At 39.5% G+C, this 20,542-nt stretch overlaps 1 protein-coding gene across 1 annotated transcript; it reads right to left on the reverse strand.

Annotated features, from left to right (window-relative positions):
* Positions 1-1,175: 1,175 nt before the first annotated feature.
* Positions 1,176-19,322, reverse strand: LOC131330242 (5'-3' exoribonuclease 3). The gene is made up of 23 exons (XM_058363751.1): positions 18,749-19,322; positions 17,016-17,118; positions 16,837-16,913; positions 16,563-16,754; positions 16,307-16,426; positions 16,140-16,202; positions 15,675-15,824; positions 15,409-15,573; positions 14,549-14,626; positions 14,362-14,448; positions 9,037-9,408; positions 8,217-8,312; positions 7,965-8,060; positions 5,930-6,000; positions 5,056-5,184; positions 4,894-4,970; positions 4,758-4,798; positions 4,597-4,671; positions 4,344-4,501; positions 3,318-3,422; positions 3,149-3,224; positions 2,305-2,384; positions 1,176-2,185 (listed from the first exon to the last, which is right to left on the reverse strand). The coding sequence occupies exons 1-23, from the start codon at positions 18,950-18,952 to the stop codon at positions 1,399-1,401; spliced, it is 3,402 nt and encodes a 1,133-aa protein (XP_058219734.1). The 5' UTR covers positions 18,953-19,322; the 3' UTR covers positions 1,176-1,398.
* Positions 19,323-20,542: the final 1,220 nt, after the last annotated feature.

Raw genomic sequence — 20,542 nt, forward strand, 5'->3', positions numbered from 1 at the left:
AAAAAAACACCCAAAAAAACACCCATAATCTCATTCTCATAGTTCCCGATCAAATATTTATGATCCGAACCGTTCAATGTGTGCAGAATGTGATTTTAAGGGTGCCCGTGAGAAATTAGCAAAAAAAATGACCGGGAAAGTTTGATTTAAGCAGTTTTTATTTGAACCGTTCAATAAAAAACCGTTCGAAACTGTTCGGATCAAGTCCTTCCCGGTCATTTTTTTTTCTGATTTCTTGCGGGTACCCTTAAAATCACGTTCTGATCACATTGAGCGGCTCGGATCATCAAAATTTGATCGGGAGCTATGGGGTGTTTTTTTAGGTGTTTTTTTAGGTGTCCCCGGAACCGCATATATATATATATATATATATATATATATATATATATATATATCAACTCAAATGATAACAAAATTTAGGATACCATGTATTATGAGTGTCACAAAAATATTTATTTTAGTGTAAGATAAATGTAAAGATATGAATAGGTTTAACAAAGGCGTGGACAGCCACGACGGATAGGTGTGGACATCCATCCTTAAAGACCGATCATAGTTTAACAGCTCATTGCTCTTAGGAAAGCAGGGTTCCTTTCAAATGGATACCGATTTGTCCAATCAATTAACTTTTTTTGCATGAATAACAATTTAGTAATTTACATCACATTAATAAGAACATATGAGAGATCGTAGAGAATCTTGATTCCATCATTTGGCTCGATTGTCCCAAAAGCAACAACCACGCCAACAAAACTCGAGACAATAATCTTTCATGTCCCCATTCCTAGTAAACAAGCAATTCAATTCGACATCACTCTAATATCTATGCCATGTCCATACTTATAGTTAACAGAGAAAGCTATCTCGACCACCTGGTGCACGACTGGGCTATTCTTTCACAGGCTCGATGGAAAGCTTCCTTTCCTTCTCCATGGATCCCTCAACTGTAACAAAGGCGCGCATCAACTATATTCTAGCAAAAATCATGCTCAAACCATCAAGTTGCATCCTCAATGACGGTTTTCTTTGGCCGCACGAACTGTCCCAAATCAACGAGCCCAAAACATTCGAACAGTCATTCATTAACCAACCGAGACATTCCTTGTATGGCTCTGAGAGAGAGAGAGAGAGAGAGAGAGAGAGAGAGAGAGAGAGAGAGAGAGAGAGCACCTAGCTAGCTTAAAGTTTTTGACTTTTGCATTATCAAATTAAGGGTAAGAGAATACAACATTTTCTTTTCTTCTACAAATGCCCACCACTATCAAATGAAATAACAACCTAGTTCGAATCTACTGACTAAACAACTAACACAAAAAGAACAAAGGGAACATGATGGTAAAAGCTATTGGACACTAGGTGACAAGCTAATGTACAACAATTCCTTATGAATTCTGGCCTCTAATGGTTGTACCTGGGAGGTGGTGGATTTCTGCTTGCTCCCTGATCTAATGCTGACAACTGACCGCCTACTTGTTGAGGACGAATACCTTCTCTCCCACCACTCTGGTTTGCCAGAGGGACCCAGGTAGCACTAGCTCGGTAACTAGTGTAGTTGGAAGCTCCATAATGTTGGTAGCTCCCATAGTTGTATCCGCCCTGTTGGTGAAATTGGGCTCTATTTGGAATGGGAGTTGAGACCCCACGATGAGGCGGGCCTTGTCCAGCATATCTGTTTCCACCATATTGTTGGAATTGCAGTGGATATCCACCCTGTTGTTGAAACTGGGCCGCACTCTGCACAGGACGTTGGACTCCAACACGAGGAGGGCCTTGCCCGGGGTACCTGTTTCTACCATATTGTTGGAATCGTGATGAATAGTCCCTATTTTGGTCAGTAGAATGATTGTTCCTTTTGTACTGAGAATGGTACCCACTGTATGCATCATGAGAAACTAAGGAAGCATGCGGACCACGATAACTTTGGTTGAAATGATTTTGTACTGGAGAGGGATTTTGTGGCCTGTGGTGACCATGGGAAGTTTGAGGATGATAGCCTGTCCTAGGTGGCACCATCTTGTTCCGTTCGTTATCGTGGTATCTGTTATTTTGATAGGAAGATAAAGGTCGGCCATGCTGCTGATTGCTAAAACCATTCCGATCAGTCCTTAATTGTAAGCTATTTACTACAAGGCGGTGTGAAGCCTCACCAAGCTGCCGACCAGAAATAGTTCCATTTGGGAGGTGCCTAAAAGCAAAGAAATAATGCAAAAACAACTTTTAATAGCATGATAAACCAGTATCAATAACAAATCAAGGAGACAGCTTATTAGAAATGGCACTCAATGAAAAAGGCATATTTTGCACCTTCCATTTTCCCACGGCCTCTTTCCAAAGTCCTCATGCCATAAAGGAGGCTCAGCTTTTAGATCCCCCATCGTAACAGTCTAGGAAAAAATGGACAAAAAGTAAGAGAGAGAGGTCCATGAGTTTATTCAGCTCAAGGTAGAACCACAAAATAAGGATGTTTGGCCACACAAGACCATCCAATAGAACCCAAATAATAGCTTAGAGTAGGCAACAAATTTTCGAACAAAACCACCGCAATGCCCAGAAACACATGGGAAAAAATGCGGGTCATAACAGGCCCCACCATAAATGTATGCCAATACTAAGTGTGGCCATTAAAATCAATAGCAAAGGAAATAAGTTGATTAGGAGACAAGGATAAAGTTTGTTTCCATAAACACCACTCCTAGTTCATATTAAATATCTTTAAATGTTTGGCCAATTTACCAGAATAAGCTAAAGTATGCACCAAATGTTTTGCATCTGGCAAATGGTGCTATTTACGTTCTCCCCAAAAGTTGATTTTTGCACTCCATTTTCATATAAATGTATTGCAAAATTTGTTTTATATTGTGTGTAATTTTAAGCACTAAAGGACAAGTTTTGGAGTGCATTTACAAGAAAATGGAATGCGAAAATCATCACCCCTACCAAACGATGATTGAACATAGCTGGGCCTTTTTGGTTCCTCTAAACGTTGATTGACTAAGCATCTTTTATAATGTATGTCATATGTTCTATTGATCAAACCACGTTACATTATGTAATAAGTAGAAAGGCATAATAAGGGTTTTTAAAGGGGTTCACCGCAAAGTCAAAAACTTATGCATCTGCCCAAGCAGAGGAACATTATGAAACATACCTTCTCTGGATATATAACCCCTGCAGGTGGACGAGCGATGTGTTCGTGGGCATCTGGAAGTCTGTAAATAGCACTTCTGGAATGGCAAAGGGGAAAGTGAAGTCAATACAACAGCTCTAAGATAAACACTGAATTTAAGGAACCAATACAAGATAACATTTTAACTCACATGACTTGATTGTTCATAACATCTTCCATTCCACCAACAGGTGACCTGAAAACTGGGGGGCAAGGATCTCCAGCACAAAGGGATATATACCCATTCATCCCATCGCTGCATGCACCCCAATATAAATAAGAAAAAGAGTAGAAACAAAGCTCATAAATTATACTACACCAAGGAAGCATCGGATTCCACATGAAAAAGAATAAGGTGGCTACCGCAGAGGGAATACTTTCTAAGCAGAAGATTTTGCAATGGGATGAGGAATAAGCTCCACTATGACTAAAAAAATACTGAATCAGACCCAACCTATGAGCTGAATTGGGTATAATTGTATAATCACAAAAAATAATAATTCAGGACTGGCCACAGTGGAACGCAATAGGCCTAGTATAGTAGTAATGACTTTGGGAGATACATGGTGAAAAAAAGGAAGATATAAATCAAAAATTGACATCCAACTAAGCAAAAAAGCACTTGTCCCTAGTAATGACTTTGGGAGATACACAGTGAAAATAAGGAAAGATATAAAACAAAAATGGACGTCCAACTAAGCAAAAAAGCACTTGTTAGAGCCAAAAGAGATGGGGGTGAAGGGAGCCTTCTCTTTCCATTTATTTTAATTTGAGAATGTCATAAATTAAGTATGTTTTACTTGGTATATTTTGGAGTTCGGACACACCTAATTAATGAGTGAATTTTTGCAATTCACCTGGATAAACCTGATTTTAACCCAGTATGATACCATTCAGCTATTCGAAAATAGTTTGAGAATTTACTAATATACTCGCCAAAGCTACTTCGTAGTAGAAAACGATTTTCATTGAAAATAACCAGTAAACATTATTAATAGTTTACTTGCTGACTCTAGATGTTGCATTCTCAGAGCTTATAACTTAAGAGATTCATCTGCGAGTCTAGGGCTCCTCCTGTTCTGCTAAGCCAGCTACTGTGCAGGCTCAGATAGAAAAGCAATCTCATATTAAAAGCTCCAATTACGACATCATTGGCACGAACTAGCAAACCACAAACCTGGCCCTTGGATCAAGTTGCTCCTTGATTTCAGCTCTTTCCTTGTCTGTCAACTGCTTGTAGCGGTCATCCAGAGAGAATATGTAAGGAGATAAAGGGTGAGATAACGCCACGTAAAGCATGTCGAACATCATGCTATTTCTTCGCACTTCTTCCTCCTGTACAGAAAAACGTGCATAATGAGAAAAATTATCATGCAAAAGCAATTGGTAGCCAAGCACATATCAGAGGCTGACTTCAACATATACCGTACCGTCAAAGTATGTTCAACTTTTGCGACCTCTGCAAGTAGACGGGCTTCATCAATGAAAGGCAACTTGGCCACACCCTTTACAACCATGAAAAGGCAGGCAAATTGTCAAGTACAAGAAACAAACATTAATAAACCAAGATGCTACTGTGAAAAAAACAAACCTGCCAAGCATACCGCTTTCCATTCATGTCGACTTCGAAATCTAAAAAACATCATGGAAGAAAATAAAATTTGTATAATGTTTCAACTCAACTACAAAAAACCGTTCCACCAGGAAAGATCATTACAAAATCTTACCAGATGGATAAAAATCTATGATAGGCGAATTTGGATCAGTCATCAATCTCCTATAATGCTCTGGAAGAGCATGAGCGCTGCAAAAAAATCCAGTTAGAACTACATAACGAGAGAAACTTTTCAACAGAACTTAAAATAAGGAAAAAGAGTGGTTAGTGGAACCTTGCAGCAGGTAAAACCCCCAGCAGCTGATTGAATGGCTTGAATGGGGAACCCAGTTCGAAGCTTATGCTCAGCTTGCTCAGATCCTTGAGATCTGAAGCAAATGGTGCATAATGATAAGGATAAAACCTGCCAACAAAAACAATTAAACGCTAGAATTATTTTTTTTGGTGAAGTTGCAAAAGAGAGTAAAAAAAACAAGAATCATGGAGAGCCACAATGTGGGGGAACCACTACCCAAAAGAAATATAAGTTACCGAAATGATGCACCCCCACCATTGAGGGTGAAAAGAATAAAATGGAATGGAAAGGAAAAAATGTACGAAGACACAAACATTCAATCTCTTACTTAAAATCAGAATATTATAAGCATGGAGTACTTCATTTATGGAGGAAAACATCATGAAATAGCCACCCAATTCCACCAGAAAAGAACATACAACTTAACATATACTTGAACTCATGCATTTTTAGACAGTGAGTGCACATGGATCCAAATCAAGAAAAAGATACTAAAATAAACCATCCAATGAAAGAAAAAGCTAATAAGAGATATGAGAAACTATTCGAGCCTGGGATTGTTATTTGGCGCTTCACCCACCTAGATGCGTCCATGCATGACATCTCTCAAAACAAGCATATCTCATTCTCAGGCCAATGAAATACAAAGAAACACCTAGGTTAATATTTTAAAATTCACACATCCACAGAGATATACAGAGATCACGAAACTTGAGTACATATAGAGCAAAATTCACTCAAAACATAACAAGAACAAAAACAGAAAATGGGAATTAGAGGTAGGGGCAGCAGCAGGAGTGACAATGACAGGTCAAAAAAAGAACATTGCCCAGAATGGAGGTGGGGAAATTACCATTGCCAGGAACAAACCCCTTCATAGTAATAGTGCATAACCCAACACAGACCTTCTGTGTACTGCAAAACCTACAAAGGGAATGAATGGGAACTTCTATTAGTCCCTTTACATTCCATAACAAAGAGACACTCAGAAAAATTACATAACCTGCTGAGGCTTGAAGAACTAAAGTAACACTGTTGGTTCCATCTAAGTACAGTGATGTAGAAGACGTTGCAGATGGCTATGTCGAAAACATAAATATTACACCGAACCAAAATTTTCAGACCAAATACTCTTATGCTGCTTCAATAAATGGAAAGCTTGGGCACACCAAATTGAGATGTTTGAACACACCTGAGAGGGTCATTCTCTTAGTGTTGTGTCCCCATTATCTTGTCAATTTTGCATGGGTAGTTAACTTACATAGTTGATAGTTCTTGAACCGAATTCTAATCATATTGACTCACCAAATGATCTAGAACAAAATCGTTTCTTCAATGGAAGGAAATATTCTCAGATTTTCACACCCTTAAGATGATACATAGAGAGCAGAAAGTGAGACCCACTTTCCAGAGTGTGAGAAGAGAGAATTAACATACAATGTTGCAACATTTAGGAAACAAAATAAGAGAAAGAGGTTCAGAAAGAGAGAGGGAAATGGAAGTTAAATAGAGAACGAGAAATCAGGGAAGATGTCTTCTCAAGATTGTTATACCATTATTATACTCACTCGAGTTTCCACGGAAGGGAAGAGAGAGGTTAGAAGGGTTGGTCATTGGAGATGAGTCCATGGCTGTGGGACGATGTTTGTATGTACATAATTGTTTTATGTACGTGGGTTATGTTCAGAAAAGAGGATTAAGTTGGGGACATTTTTTCCATATACAAGACCAATAATGAAAGGTAGCTGTGCGCTTTAGTCTACGAAGCATAAGGGGGTTAGGTGGCTATTTCAAATGGGAAGGAGGGTAATTCGCAAATGGCCCAAACCATGAAGTGGGTTTAGGTTCGGTTTTCTCGGCCTAACGGCTAAGCAAGGCGGTGGAGGTGTGGTCAGGCCGCTTAGCGGCAGCGGCTGGTGTGTGGCAGGGTGGGGGGAGGCGGCTGCTGGGATTTTTGTAGGGTTAGGGTTTTTTGGGCTTTAATGCTGGATTTACCCCTTATATTTGGGCTTTTAGGCCTTTTAGGTGTTTGGGTTGTGTCCCATTTGTGCTTATTGTTCTATTTGGGCTTTTAGGCCTTTTAGGTGTTGGAATCTGCTTTGTATTGCTTTATTTGGGCATTTAAGCCTCTTGGGGTGTCTCCTTGATTGGCATCTTGCCAATTAAGGGTTTGGGTCTTGGATGAACACCTGTTGCTTTTCTCCTTGCTCCATTTGATCTCTGTAATCCTTCAAAGATTAATAAAATTCTATTTCGCCGTTCAAAAAAAAGCTTAACAACATCAATATGAGCAGGCAGACGCCCATAGATAGACTGGGAGGAATCCTTCCAACGGGGGCAATAAGGTGACTAACGAAGGAAACCTTCAACCATCCACTTCATCTTCCATTAAATATTTCAATGATTCGAGGACTGAAGGCTGATAGAGACACTTGCAGCCCCGAGGTATCAAACTGTAACACAATGAGACATCGTGTAGCTGAGGTGGACAAAATATTGCATTTCCTAGGATTTAGGACCACTACCTCAAGCCACCATGCACTAGGCCAACAGAGGAAAGCTTTTTTAAGGACCCGCTCAGCTTTAAGGTGAAAGTGATGCTTGATTTGTATCAGTGCACAAAATTGACTAACCAAATTAATGAAGGCTCCTATGTAGATGGTGTAGGGAATTATAAACCAAGTCGACAAAGGCATCAGCAAGCCTAATGACAACCATATTCACCACATTTCTGACAGAATGCATCAGAAATATCAAAGGAAATTTACCAAAATAGACATTGCATATAATGACAATTCTCCTTCTTGAAAGGGAATGGAATCAAAAGCAAAAGTTCCTTTACAAATTGAACACGGAGGCATTTAGATTATAAAAAAAAAAAAACTTACAACATCTTTTCGCATCCGTTCAAGTTCCTCGGGAGATTTTGCACTAAACTTTTCTTCATAGTACCTCTCTTTCCAGCCTGGGTCTCCCAATTTGATCTGCAACAAGAAATGTTAAGATGATTCATTGAAAGCTACAAGAATTTTAAACAACCTTTATCTTTCATTCATCCAATTAGTGTTCAGGGCAAAAGAACCAAATGAACAAGGAAACAAGTATATGGAACCAATCAAAAAGCATCTCGATGATCAAACCTTGTCCTCGTCTGGATTTTCAGAACTGTATACATCAGACTTCTCGCGAAGCAACTCCTTTAGCTTTGTTTTCAATTCTTCTTTGTTTTCATGCATCTGAGAATCAATAGAGTAAGTATATAAAATATTACAAATCGATATTTTCAAAGGCAACTCAGGGGGTCGCCTTGAGACGAGGCACAACAAAAAAGCTCCTGGGCATTGATTTCTGACCAGGGAACCACAAAGATGTGCCCATCAGTCAAATGCCTCGGGAAGCGTACGCTTTTCACGCCTTTTTTGCATAGATGATGAAGGCGAATGCATCAGAAAAGTCTGTTCTTTTCTTTTGGTAAGTGAAGAGTAGATCTATTTTTTGATAAGTAAAGAGTCGGGTAAAGAAGCGGTTATGCGTACTTGCGAGACAACTTGGAGTGCTTTTAAACGTTGGGTATATTAATGCACTATGTTTTTATGCCTTAGCATGCTCTTTCATGAATTATGTTTACTATTTTCTTATTTTGAATAAGGCACCTTTGTATGCTCTTTCATTTATGTTTTTTATAAATGAAAATAAATACTCCAAAGGCTAACACCTCAACACCTTGAGGCTTACGCCTCACCTCAAGAGAGGTCAACCGCCTCGCCTTGCCCATTCCAAACAAGGTGACAATAACGATGCGATTGTTTTCTGTTATTTTATCAGACAGAAGGTCAACGGCCATGCCAACAATAAACACCAGATGACGATCAAAGCATAGCCCACAGACAATAAATACCGAAAATGGGATGATGAATTAGAGTTGTATAAAAGAGCCTGTCCTAAAGCATAAAAACGTACTTCTATTTCAAGACTATTCTCTGCCTCAACAACAGCAGCACCAACAGTAGCTCCAGATGCCAAACGTGCGCTTTTTCTAGCCCGGAAATAGTTTTGTTTATCATCAGATGTCTCAGGCTTCTTGTTACAAATGTCAAGGACTGATACATCCATAGTGACCTGCCCAAGTAAGTTTTCATTTCTAACAGACGACGTGCTTGCTGTACTGTAACCAAATCCCTTATGCTGATATGGTGAAGGTGACGAAGCTGAAGCAAGACGAGAACCATGATAACGAGCAACAGGTACAATAGAATCGGGTTTAACTTGAGGTTCTATATCATCTCCTCTTTTTGTTTGCGCCTTTTCCCGCTTGATTCTTTCAGCTTGATTCTGAACATTGAAAGCAAAACACAGATATTACATTGTGGGCTAGTTGCAGGAGGGTGGGTGCTGAACACACGTTATGAAGTCCCTACTTATGTCTCACGAGGGACACATGGTATATGAAATTAGAACTATCATGCACTTGTCTGCACATAAAAATAACAAAAATAACTCGAAGACCTACCAAGTCTAGATCACATAAACTTGTTAGCACATACACGTACTTCAGAGTTGAGTGGAAGAAAATACATAGTATCCCTGGGAGTAATATTTAAATCAAACTAACCGCCCCAACTCCGCTCATAACCTTCCAAACAGGGAGAAACAATTCATGACATAAAATACAACTTTACCACCACATTTTGTACAATCAAGTATAGGAAGATTATCCCACAATAGCTGGCGGCTAAGTCAGCACTGAAATAACCATGATAAAGGAACTACCCACAAATTTATTAGGATATGCACGATCTAACCAATGGATTTAACAGAGCAGGGTATACCCAGAATGCATTTTCGTTACTTATTACGGATATTTCCAGACAGTACAGAAGACTAAGGCATGGACCTCCAAGACATGAATTAAGAAGTAAAATAAATATCCACACAAAGACTCACAAAGTCACAATCATTTACGTTGTACATCCATCAGAGGAAGATGATCATGACTAAGTCTAGTAAGTGTACAAGTGGGTGTCGAGGGGTCGGACGCGTCCATTTTTCTGTCATGTACGCCGGGATTCAACAAACCAAACCAAACCAAACAGAGCCTTAAGTCCCAATCACTTGGGGTCGGCTACATGAATCATTTTCCTCCATTGAGCTCTGTCAAGGGCCACTTGTTCATACAAACCTACTATACTCATATCGCTGCGCAACACAACATCTAATGTCAATTTAAGTCTACCCCTCCCCGTAACATTGCTACCCAAAGCTATCCTATCTACTCTCTTAACTACTGCATCTCCTGATCTACGGTAGACATGCCCAAACCATCTTAGCCCATTTTCCCTCAACTTCTCTTCTATGGGTGTTACATTTACCATCTCACGAACCGTTTCATTTCTAATCCTGTCTCTTCTAGTTTTACCGCACATCCACCTCAATATTCTCATTTCTGCTACACTCATCTTGTTCACCTGTTGTTTCTTAATAGGCCAACCCGTAAAGTATCGCTAGTCTGATGGCAGTTCCATAGAATTTTCCCTTCAATTTTATCGGTACCCTCTTGTCACACAGTACACCAGTAGTGCTCCTCCACTTGAGCCACCCCACTTGGATCCTATGGGTCACATCATCGGCAATCTCTCCATCTCTACTAATGATTGAGCCTAAGTATCTAAAATGATCACTTTCAGGTATCTCCTGGTCTTGGATCATCACTCTTTCTTCGTGTGCACTGCTGGTACCCCTAAACTTTCACACCATATACTCAGTTTTACTCCTACTTATTCGAAAACCCTTTGACTCTAATACTTTCCTCCAAATTTCTAATTTCGTATTAACACCTCTAGCGGTTTCATCTACGAGGACAATGTCATCTGCAAACATCATACACCATGGGATATCCTCCTGAAATTGTCTAGTCAATTCATCCATAACTAAGGCAAAAAGGTACGGGCTCAAGGCTGACCCTTGATGCAATCCTACAGTGATTGGGAATTCACTTGTTTCCTCTACTGGTGATCGAATGGTAGTGATAGCACCTTCATACATGTCTCTAATCACCTCGATGTACCATTTGGTCACTCCCTTTCTCTCCAGAAACCCCTATATGATGTCTCTGGGTACCCTATCATAAGGCTTTTCTAAGTCTATGAAAACCATACGGAGATCCTTCTTCTTTGCATTATGTTTTTCTAGATAGTTTTCATAGTTGTGTTAGACTTGTCCCACATCGCTCATCTAAGCCAACCAAGCTTAGTTAATAAATTCTAGAGATTACTTCACCTGTTGCCAATTGGTTTTAGATTGAAACTCTCAAAGAAATATAACATGGTATCAGAGCTAGGTCTTGGGTGGCCTCACCTTTCATGGAAAAGTCTCTGTCATCTCTGTCGCCCGAGTCAGTCGGTCAACTCCTGGTCTCTTGGACTGTCACCTCCACGTGCATCCGGACTGCATGTGAGAGGAAGTGTTAGACTTGTCCCACATCACTCATCTAAGCCACCCAAGCTTGGTTAATAAATTCTAGAGGCTACTCCACCTGTTGCCAATTGGTTTTAGGTTGGAACCCTCCAAAAAATCTAACAGGTTGATGTTCCAGGCATGAACCCAAACTGTTTCTCTGACACCGTAGTCACCATCCTCAAGCGATGCTCGATAACTCTTTCCCACAACTTTATCGTATGACTCATCAATGTAATACCTCTATAGTTGTTGCAACTTTGGATATCCCCTTTATTCTTATAGATAGGTACTAGAGTGTTCCTTCTCCATTGGTCGGGCATCTTTCTAGTCATAATAATCTTGTTAAACAACTTCGTTAACTAAGTCACCCCCAGGTCACCTAGACTTTTTCACACTTCAATAGGGATACCATCTGGTCCTAAGGCTTTACCCGGTTTCATCTTTTTCAAAGCTTTGACCTTTCGAACTTTTGTATTCTCCAATAAAATTCATATTCTATGTTCTCGACAGGTACATACTCTTCCTCCCCACCAAAGCCTCCTTTATGTTTCTCATTTAACAACTTCTCGAAATACGACTTCCATCTATCCCTGATCGCCTCGTTTTTTACCAACACCACCAAATCAATATCTTTTATACACTTAACTTGAGAAACGACTTTAGCTCTCCTTTCTTGCAGCTTAGCAAGTTTATAAATAATCTTTCTCCATCTTTACTATCGAGTCTAGAGAGATTCTCATAGACTTTCAATTTAACATCTCTAACAGCTTTCTTAGCTTCCTTGCTAGCTTGCTCATAACCCTGAAAATTTTCCTCATTCCGATCATTTTGTCACTTTTTAAAACACTCCTTCTTGGCTTTGACCTTGGTTTGAACCTCATCATTCCACCACCATGTCTCCTTAGAAATTGGACCTTTTCCCTTCGACTCCCTGAGAACTTCTCTTGATATTCTTCTAATACCGTCAGCTATTGAATTCCACATATTGTCACTATCTCCTTCCACTCCCCACCATACTTCTTAAGACATTCTTTCCTTGAATACCTCTAGTTTCTCCCCTCTTAGGCCCCACCATTTAGTCCGTGAGCCTCTAGTTTCCTTTCTCTTCTAATATCCCTTGAGACAAATATCTAACACCAAAAGTCTATGTTGTGCCACTAGACACACTCCGGGAATAACCTTACAATCCTTACATGTCAAGCGGTCCGCACCTCTAGCAAGAAAGTAGTTAATTTGGCTTCTATTGGCTCCACTCTTAAAGGTAATTAAATGCTCTTTTCGCTTCCTATAGAAAGTATTCCCCACTATAAGGTCAAAAGCTACTTCAAAATCTAAAATCCTCCGACCACCTTCGTTAAGGTCACTAAAACCAAAACCACCATGCACCTTCTCATACCCTTGTTTATGCACTCCCACATGGCCATTGAAATCGCCTCCTATAAAAAGCTTCTCCCCAAAAGGTATATCTTGAACCACGCCATCCATCTACTCCCAGAAGCCGGGATTCAACACAATATGAAAATTTTAACCTACTCTTCTATTCTCTAACATAAATTGTACTTATAAGTTGTCATAGGCCAAGTCATCCATCATATTCATAGTTGTCAAATCGTGAATCGAATCGAGAATCGAAAAGGTCCGGTGGCGAATCGTGAATCGAATCGTGAATCGTTCCGATTCGGTCAAAATTTTTAAAATGCATAAAAAATGTAGATTTCAAGTTTGAATCAACAAAAGTATTGTTTCCAAAGATAAATAAATGATCACATGGTCTAAATAAGCAAGACACTTGCTTTTGTTGCAAAAATGTGGGTCTGAAATCTGAGTTGGGAGTGGAAGTGAATAGAATACCATACATTTGGGAGTGGAGAATATAATAACATATAGTTGGAAGTGGGAGTGAACATAATATCATATATTTGGGAGTGGAGAATATAATAACATATAATTGGAAATGGGAGTGAATATAATATTATATAAGTTGGGAGTGGAGAATATAATAGTTGTAGTGGGGAATCTAATAGCATATAGTGGAGAATATAATAGTCTAAATGGTGGGAAGGGGACAATATAAGCCTCATTAACTGTTTACTCTGCCTATTCGATGGCAAACAAATTCGGTGGAATAGCTTATCGGTGGCTAAGCTCTTCCTAATCGATGGCCAACAGTTTGACGGTCGACGATGTCATGATGTCTTTTATTCTGTTAGAGATGCTGCATGAAGCTCTGTTCGAAGCTCAGTTCTTTGAGCTCTGTTCTTCCGAAACCCACAAGTATGTAAAACCCAAATTTTTTTGGATTACGACTGTGGAGAACCAAATTGATCCTCTTAAAATCTTCCTTAAAGGGTTTCGACCCTTCGTATGGCAGAAAAAATTATTACAAAACCTGATATTCAACTTTAATTTCATTTTCGGTGGCAAAAATTCGACCCCACCCGCCGGGCTCGAAAACAAACTGAATCGTACGATTCTAACGATTCACCGATTCTCGAATCGATTCGTCGATTCTGTCTACGATTCTCCCCCATTTACGATTCTTTGTATCGGTTCGAATCGATGATACCCCAAATCGTACGATTTGAATCGCGAATCGTACGATTTCGACAACTATGGTCATATTACATTTGATGCAGAATTCTGCAATAGACTTGAAAACTTAATCTGCTTAGTAGGTGAGTTTCCAGATGCAGATGTCAGACAAATATCCCACACCTTTACTCAAGGGTCAAGCGTCCGAACTGGGTACTTCATGTCGAAGAGTCCATGTAACAAAGTTGTAAATCAACCAGAAGAAGATGATTATGCGAATGGAAGAACAACACTAACCTGATGCAGCCGAGCTCTTTTCTGGAATATCTTATTCTCATATGATCCCACAACCTGAATGAAGTGCTCCACCCTGCTCAGATTAGGCTGAGAAATAATGAGAGGGATTAAGAACAATCGGCTAAATGTATTCAGGCCAAGCTAATAACTCATTACATAACTCGACTACAGAAAATCAATTGGATACCTTGCTCGCATCAGTCAAATACCCGCCCAATGCCCTAAATTCCTTCTTATACACAGCCAACAGCAAGTTAATTGCACCCTAAAAAACAAACCAGAAGAAAGAATTTAGAGATAACGAAATCATTATACCTGTATTTCTTCCGCATTAAGTCATTTTTAAGTATGAGAAAAGAAGTCGTAAATGGCAAACTTAGTTGGCAATCAAAACCACTAAGAAAATGTTTCTGCTGTCGATGGGATTGCTGGCATGTCCATCCTCACATCCATGCCATGTGGAACCAGTCAACGTTGGTTTGAGAATTTTTCTCAATTACCAAAAGATATGTCGCCATATATAATGTAATCGAGATAGCATAGATCTCCAGAAAATACCTTCCCATTTGTAATGGTAATGCACATCCTCAGATATTTACCATTATTGAGTTTGTACGAGGCACATAAAGGCAATTCAAAAATGTAAGATGCCGCAGTAGATAGTGTTCCCAAACCTATGTTGATTCTGACCAGTTGCATGGATATAAGAATCAACATCTATTTTCCTACATTGCTTTTCGTCTTAAACTTTATGATTTTTTATACACTTGAACATCTGAGTGGAAACTTTCAATAGATAGATTAGCCTACAATTAAAGGTCTGAAGCCTTCATTCATTATTTCTTCTTCTTTGTTTTTTCTTTCTTGGCTTCAAAAGAAGCTTCCTAGTTAAACTCAACCATAGGCTAGAAGTAATCTATTGAACAAAGCTGACTGTATTCTATAGTTATTCATGTACATGGTGGATCGCCCTACTTTTGAACTTCCCAATGAATTAAAAAAATTTCCACAATAGGAGCCTGAAAGGAAGAAAACTATGAAGCATACCTCACGAATCTCCAGCGTGGGCATATGTGGCAAAAAGTCATTGCCAACAAAGAAACACATGAAGATGAAGTCATCGACAATGCACTCGAGATCAATCTCGAAAGGAGGATTCGGTATTCTCATTTCATATTCCAAATACTCCCTAAGCGTCCAAATGTTGAGAAACTGCAATCACGAACAACTCAGGGAAACAAGGACCAAAAATAGCCAATCAAAAGAGGGGATTACCCTATGAGTACTTCATTGAATGGGAAGGTAAAACGAACCTGGTAAGGCTTTTTGGCCACAACATCAGCGTCACCTTTCCCATCAAACTCCCCTGCCTTTCTCTTTGCCTTGCCTTTACAGTCTGCTGCCAAATGGCCCATTTGACCACATAGAAAACATTTGTCTTGTTGTCCAGGGGTGAATACAACCTGAAAAGTTTGGGAATATACCCATGTCACTCGTAAAAACTTAAAATTAGAGAGAGAGAGAGAGAGAGAGAGAGAGAGAGAGAGAGAGAGAGAGAGAATCTAGCACTTATGAATCCATCCATCCAATAAAAGAACATAGTTAAAGGAGTGAGAAAATCACAGCCATTAAAATACTTCAGACAGTTCGCCTACCCTGTGCTTCTCAGAAACAGAACATAACCTTTGTTCCAACTTGAAAATAATGTTACACGAAAATCTTACTTTAAAATATTACTTTTGACGGATACTGAAATTCTAAAGTAGTAAGTCACTGACCTCCCTGAGTATTGAAAAATGGACTTCATGAGTAGCTAAAGCCAACATGATTAGATCAGCGTCCTGTTGTCCATCACCAGTTAAAATTCCACCAACAGATAACCTATTAGTTGTCAGGACATAACAGTATTAAGTAATGCACGGGTATGCTGGAAGAAAATGCATACCAAGCCGTACAAGCAATGGCTTGTATTTGGATCATGACCAGGAAGATTCCTTTGAAGCCGAATATACGACATTATTTTGTGTTCTCCTTCACCAGGAACATTTGCATCAGAAAGAATAACCTTCAAAAGAATTGAATAATGAGCATAAACTAGATCACTCAGCCTTCACCACAATGCCCCACCACAAGAACACGTACACCACTATGATGGAAAGATAAACCAACCACGACTCATGGGACCTTGACATGAATAATACCTTAATAGATTTCCATCCAGGATCATTGTTAAGACGGAGATGGATATAGTATTGCAAAGCTACGGATAAGACGCCCATAAATTCAGTTCCAGGAGTGATCACATTAGAGTCGAAAACTTGTGATTCCTGTTTCGCAGGGAGCTTTCTGCCTTCCCTCTCAAACTCCTCGCGCAACTTTTCTTCTTCAGCTGCCTGCAGAAGAAGAGGTCACTGATCGAATACCCACACCAAAGTTTTAGAAGTCACATAGGTTCTACATGCAAAAGGCACATACCGCATCTGCTGCATCTTTAGCAGCTCTAAAACGCCTAGATCGCTGTTGATTCATTTTTGCTCTCGGGGCTACACCATCTGCCACACGTTTCTTCATAGTCAGTATTCCAAAACAAAAATGAAATTTTATCAACTCAGTTAACACTGGGGAGAAAAAGGCCTGTCAACCTTCTTACCCACCAATAGCCATGTATAGTAGCTTTCGGGGTCGCACCATTATGAAAAGTCTGTCTATATAGTCAAACATGCACTGGAACACCTCATCGAAAGTTCTAGGAGAGGGCTACATGGAACAAAAAAATATGTCAAGCCATATTTGTCTAAGTTATAAAACAGCAAGGCAAACGGAACAATCTTACAAAGGGGTTCACAATTGGCAACACACAGAAATACCAAACCAAACTGAGCACATGAATCATTTTTCTCCATTGAGCTCTATCAAGGGCCATTTGTTCACTCAGAAAATACAAACGGATAAATTATCTTTAAAACACCAGTAATAGGAAATTACAATTCTCTAAAACATCATCGCTCATGGAAAAGTAAAAACGACAATGCAAGCCCTATCGACTCGCCAAAAACACCATTATGCATCCCATACAGAAAGAAACTGGTTCATTTTACTCCTTTTAGCTTTTCCTTTTTCCTCTTCTGCTTTGCTGGCCCAATGTCTGCTAGATAAATTTCCAACTTGAGGAAGAGAAAGCACGAAAGCTCATAAGGCTAAACATACGCTTTTGAAAAAACATACATGATATGCAGGAGGCCAATGTCAAATAAACTACCTTAGTTAAGCTACAAGGGAAAAAAAAAACATGTATCCTCCAGCAATAAAAGGCAGAGAAACGTCACAATCACACAGCCATTTTCTCTTGCAATAGTGCATAGTGATAAATAACATAAATTGTTGATCCTTTTGAGAATAACTCAACCAGGAATAAACTAAATTACTCTCCCTGGAAGAACACTCTATCAAAGAAGATTGTCCACTCAAATTTCACTGATATCTTATTTTGTGGAGTAAGAGAAACAAAATGTGATCACTCCCAAAGAAGTAGATTCATCAACATGCTTTATGATTCTCAATCACAAATCTCATCGACTTTAGTATACTCGGTTACAATTTTTTCTTCTCCCCTTATAAATGACAAGTCAATGCACTAAGGCGGAAAAAAACTACACCTTCCTGATGGCTTTTTTAACCTAAAACATCAGTGCTCCAACAGAAAGGCAATCAAAGAAACGGTTGACACTCATAGATCCACTAAGCCGGAAGATGGAGCTATGGGCTAAAGCATTTATATCTGGGTATGGACTAGAAAAGCGAGAAGATCGCTTGCAGCTCTTTCATTCGTGTTCAATTGGATTCATGCATGCATATTGCATAACAAACACTAAAATGTCTTCCGTGTTCGTAGCAATTCCCTACTCCAAATGCTGTTTCACATCTACTACCACCAGAGGCCGAAGGAGTAAGGCCCAAGCAGAGTCACTTGACCCCATTCACTTTGATATTATGCCTTTTGAGCCCACAAAAAATCTCCCAATTGCCCAAACTTGCTTCAAATGCAACAAAAAAAACCTAACACTTTTTTTTTTTTCGAGAGTTGATAGCAATATAGCATTACGAACAAGGCTATCATGCATCATTCTCAAATTTAATAAGTCTTTGGACCGATTGTAAAGTAAATTTACATTTGTCAGTGGATATATACTTTATAACTTATGATATTCATTTAGTTATTTTTTGAATTAGCAAATAAGAATAAGAATTTGCATATGGATCTAATTTCTGCCACACCAACCAAAAATTCTAGCTTCGCCGCATATTTAACACATTCAACTGTTTATGCGAAACAAAAAGGCCAAAGTAGAAGAAAGACAGTTGAGAACATAAAAACTTGGAAACGTACGCGGTCCTCGGGATGAAAACAAGGGTGAATAATCCCGTTCATATCGAGATAAAGGTTGTCGAATTCGATACTGTTGGGATTAAGTTTACTCGTGTCGACGGGAATCTTGACGCCCTCGATTTCGACAGGTTCTTCCTCGATTACATCCACCACCACCAACGGATACTTCTCCGCCAACCACCTGTAAAATGCTGGTACTCCCATTGCGAGCTTCGAGTCTCTTCTTCACTTAGATATGTTACAAAAACATTCAAACAAACAACATACAGATAGACTGTAATGTATAGCTAGTTAGATGGAGATGAGTTGTGTATATACATACATATATATAAACAGAGAGAGAGAGGGGGGGGGGGAGGGATTGGAGTGTAGATAAACGATAAACCAAACCCTAACGGAAACTGAGAGAGAGAGAGAGAGAGAGAGAGAGAGAGAGAGAGAGAGAGAGAATATGCGAATACGGGAAACGCGCGCTGGATTTCGTGTCTGAGAGAGCGCAAGTAATCGGATTTAAGCGACGGCGGGTTGGAGTAAGGGAGAAGGTAATGGGACAGAGATACCCCTGGGGAATTTGAAAGCGGAGGGGTTAGAACTAAGGGGCGTGTTTGATAGGAGGTTTGGAAGGGAGGATTGGATTAATAATTCCATGGGATTGTTAATACCTTGTTTGGTTAGGTTTTTGTAGGGGGGATTAGTTGTCCCATGGGATTGTTAATCCCCCAAAATGGGGGTATTAGCAATACCATGGGGGGGTGTTACTAGTAATCCCATCCCCATGGGATTGAGCAATACATGTTTAAAAACCCACTTCAATCCCAATCCCAATCCTAATCCTAGCCAAAACAAACATGTTATTTACAATCCATTCCCATTCTCAATCGAATCCCAATCCTAATCCTATGCAAAACAAACATGAATAAATAATTCATCTCCTCATTAATAATCCCACCTCATTCTCAATCCCAATCCTAATCCCATATCATTACGAATCCCCTTAAAACGAAATCTGCAATCAAACACGCCCAAGAAGTTGGAGATTTTTGGGGTGTGATGGGGGTGTTTGTGTCCTTATAGAAAGGAGACATGTCGGTTTGAAATTGGACCCCTTTCGGGAAAAAAATTGTTCCAGGCCCCGGTCACCGCCTTGTGGTGCCGCAGACTCTTTTTTCATCACGTTTATGTGTGAATCTCATCGCAAAATATATGGTGGAAAGAAGTTTGATACACCGCCCCGTAGTGTTCTATAGGCATTGAAAATTTGTTAGTTTCGGGTCATGGGTTTGATCCAAATTTTGTAAGGTCCGATATCTTTTGTCTCAAAACTTTTATGTCAAGAGATTTTTCAGCGATTGAACTGTATGATTCTTTTTTTATATTTTAAATTTAACGACCGAAAAACTTCTCGGGCCCAAGAGATCATATCTCCGATTTTGCGAAAGTTTGAAAATGGAAATAATGACCATTGGGTCTATCAGCTTCCATGGACCCCTATAACCACATAGCCTGACGGCGGGCCAACCCGACAGAAGGAGAAATGAAAGATAAATTGCAGAAGCCTCCTTCAACTATGAACCTTTTTTACTTTGCAATCCAATATTGCAGAAGGGGACACTTACACGGTGTTAACGAGAATGCTATCTAGTAGCAAACCTAATCTCTCTTATTGCCTTCATGAAGAGAATCATAATCTCTCTGTAGCTAATAACAAGTCAATGATTCCTCTCATCACGATAATAAGCATCTCTCATCCTCAACAATAAGCATTATCACTCATTACCATGCAATTTTATCCTA

The sequence above is a fragment of the Rhododendron vialii genome, chromosome 6a, assembly GCF_030253575.1.
Source record: "Rhododendron vialii isolate Sample 1 chromosome 6a, ASM3025357v1".
In the NCBI taxonomy this organism is placed as follows: domain Eukaryota; kingdom Viridiplantae; phylum Streptophyta; class Magnoliopsida; order Ericales; family Ericaceae; genus Rhododendron; species Rhododendron vialii.

Coding starts and splice junctions, on each gene's coding strand:
- LOC131330242 (XM_058363751.1), bottom strand. CDS start 18,952: ATGGGAGTACCAGCATTTTACAGGTGGTTGGCGGAGAAGTATCCGTTG. Junction 5,185..5,929: donor GGGGTTTGTTCCTGGCAATG/GTAATTTCCCCA, acceptor TTTTGTTGGCAG/GTTTTATCCTTATCATTATG. Junction 4,971..5,055: donor GGGGTTTTACCTGCTGCAAG/GTTCCACTAACC, acceptor ATTTTTTTGCAG/CGCTCATGCTCTTCCAGAGC.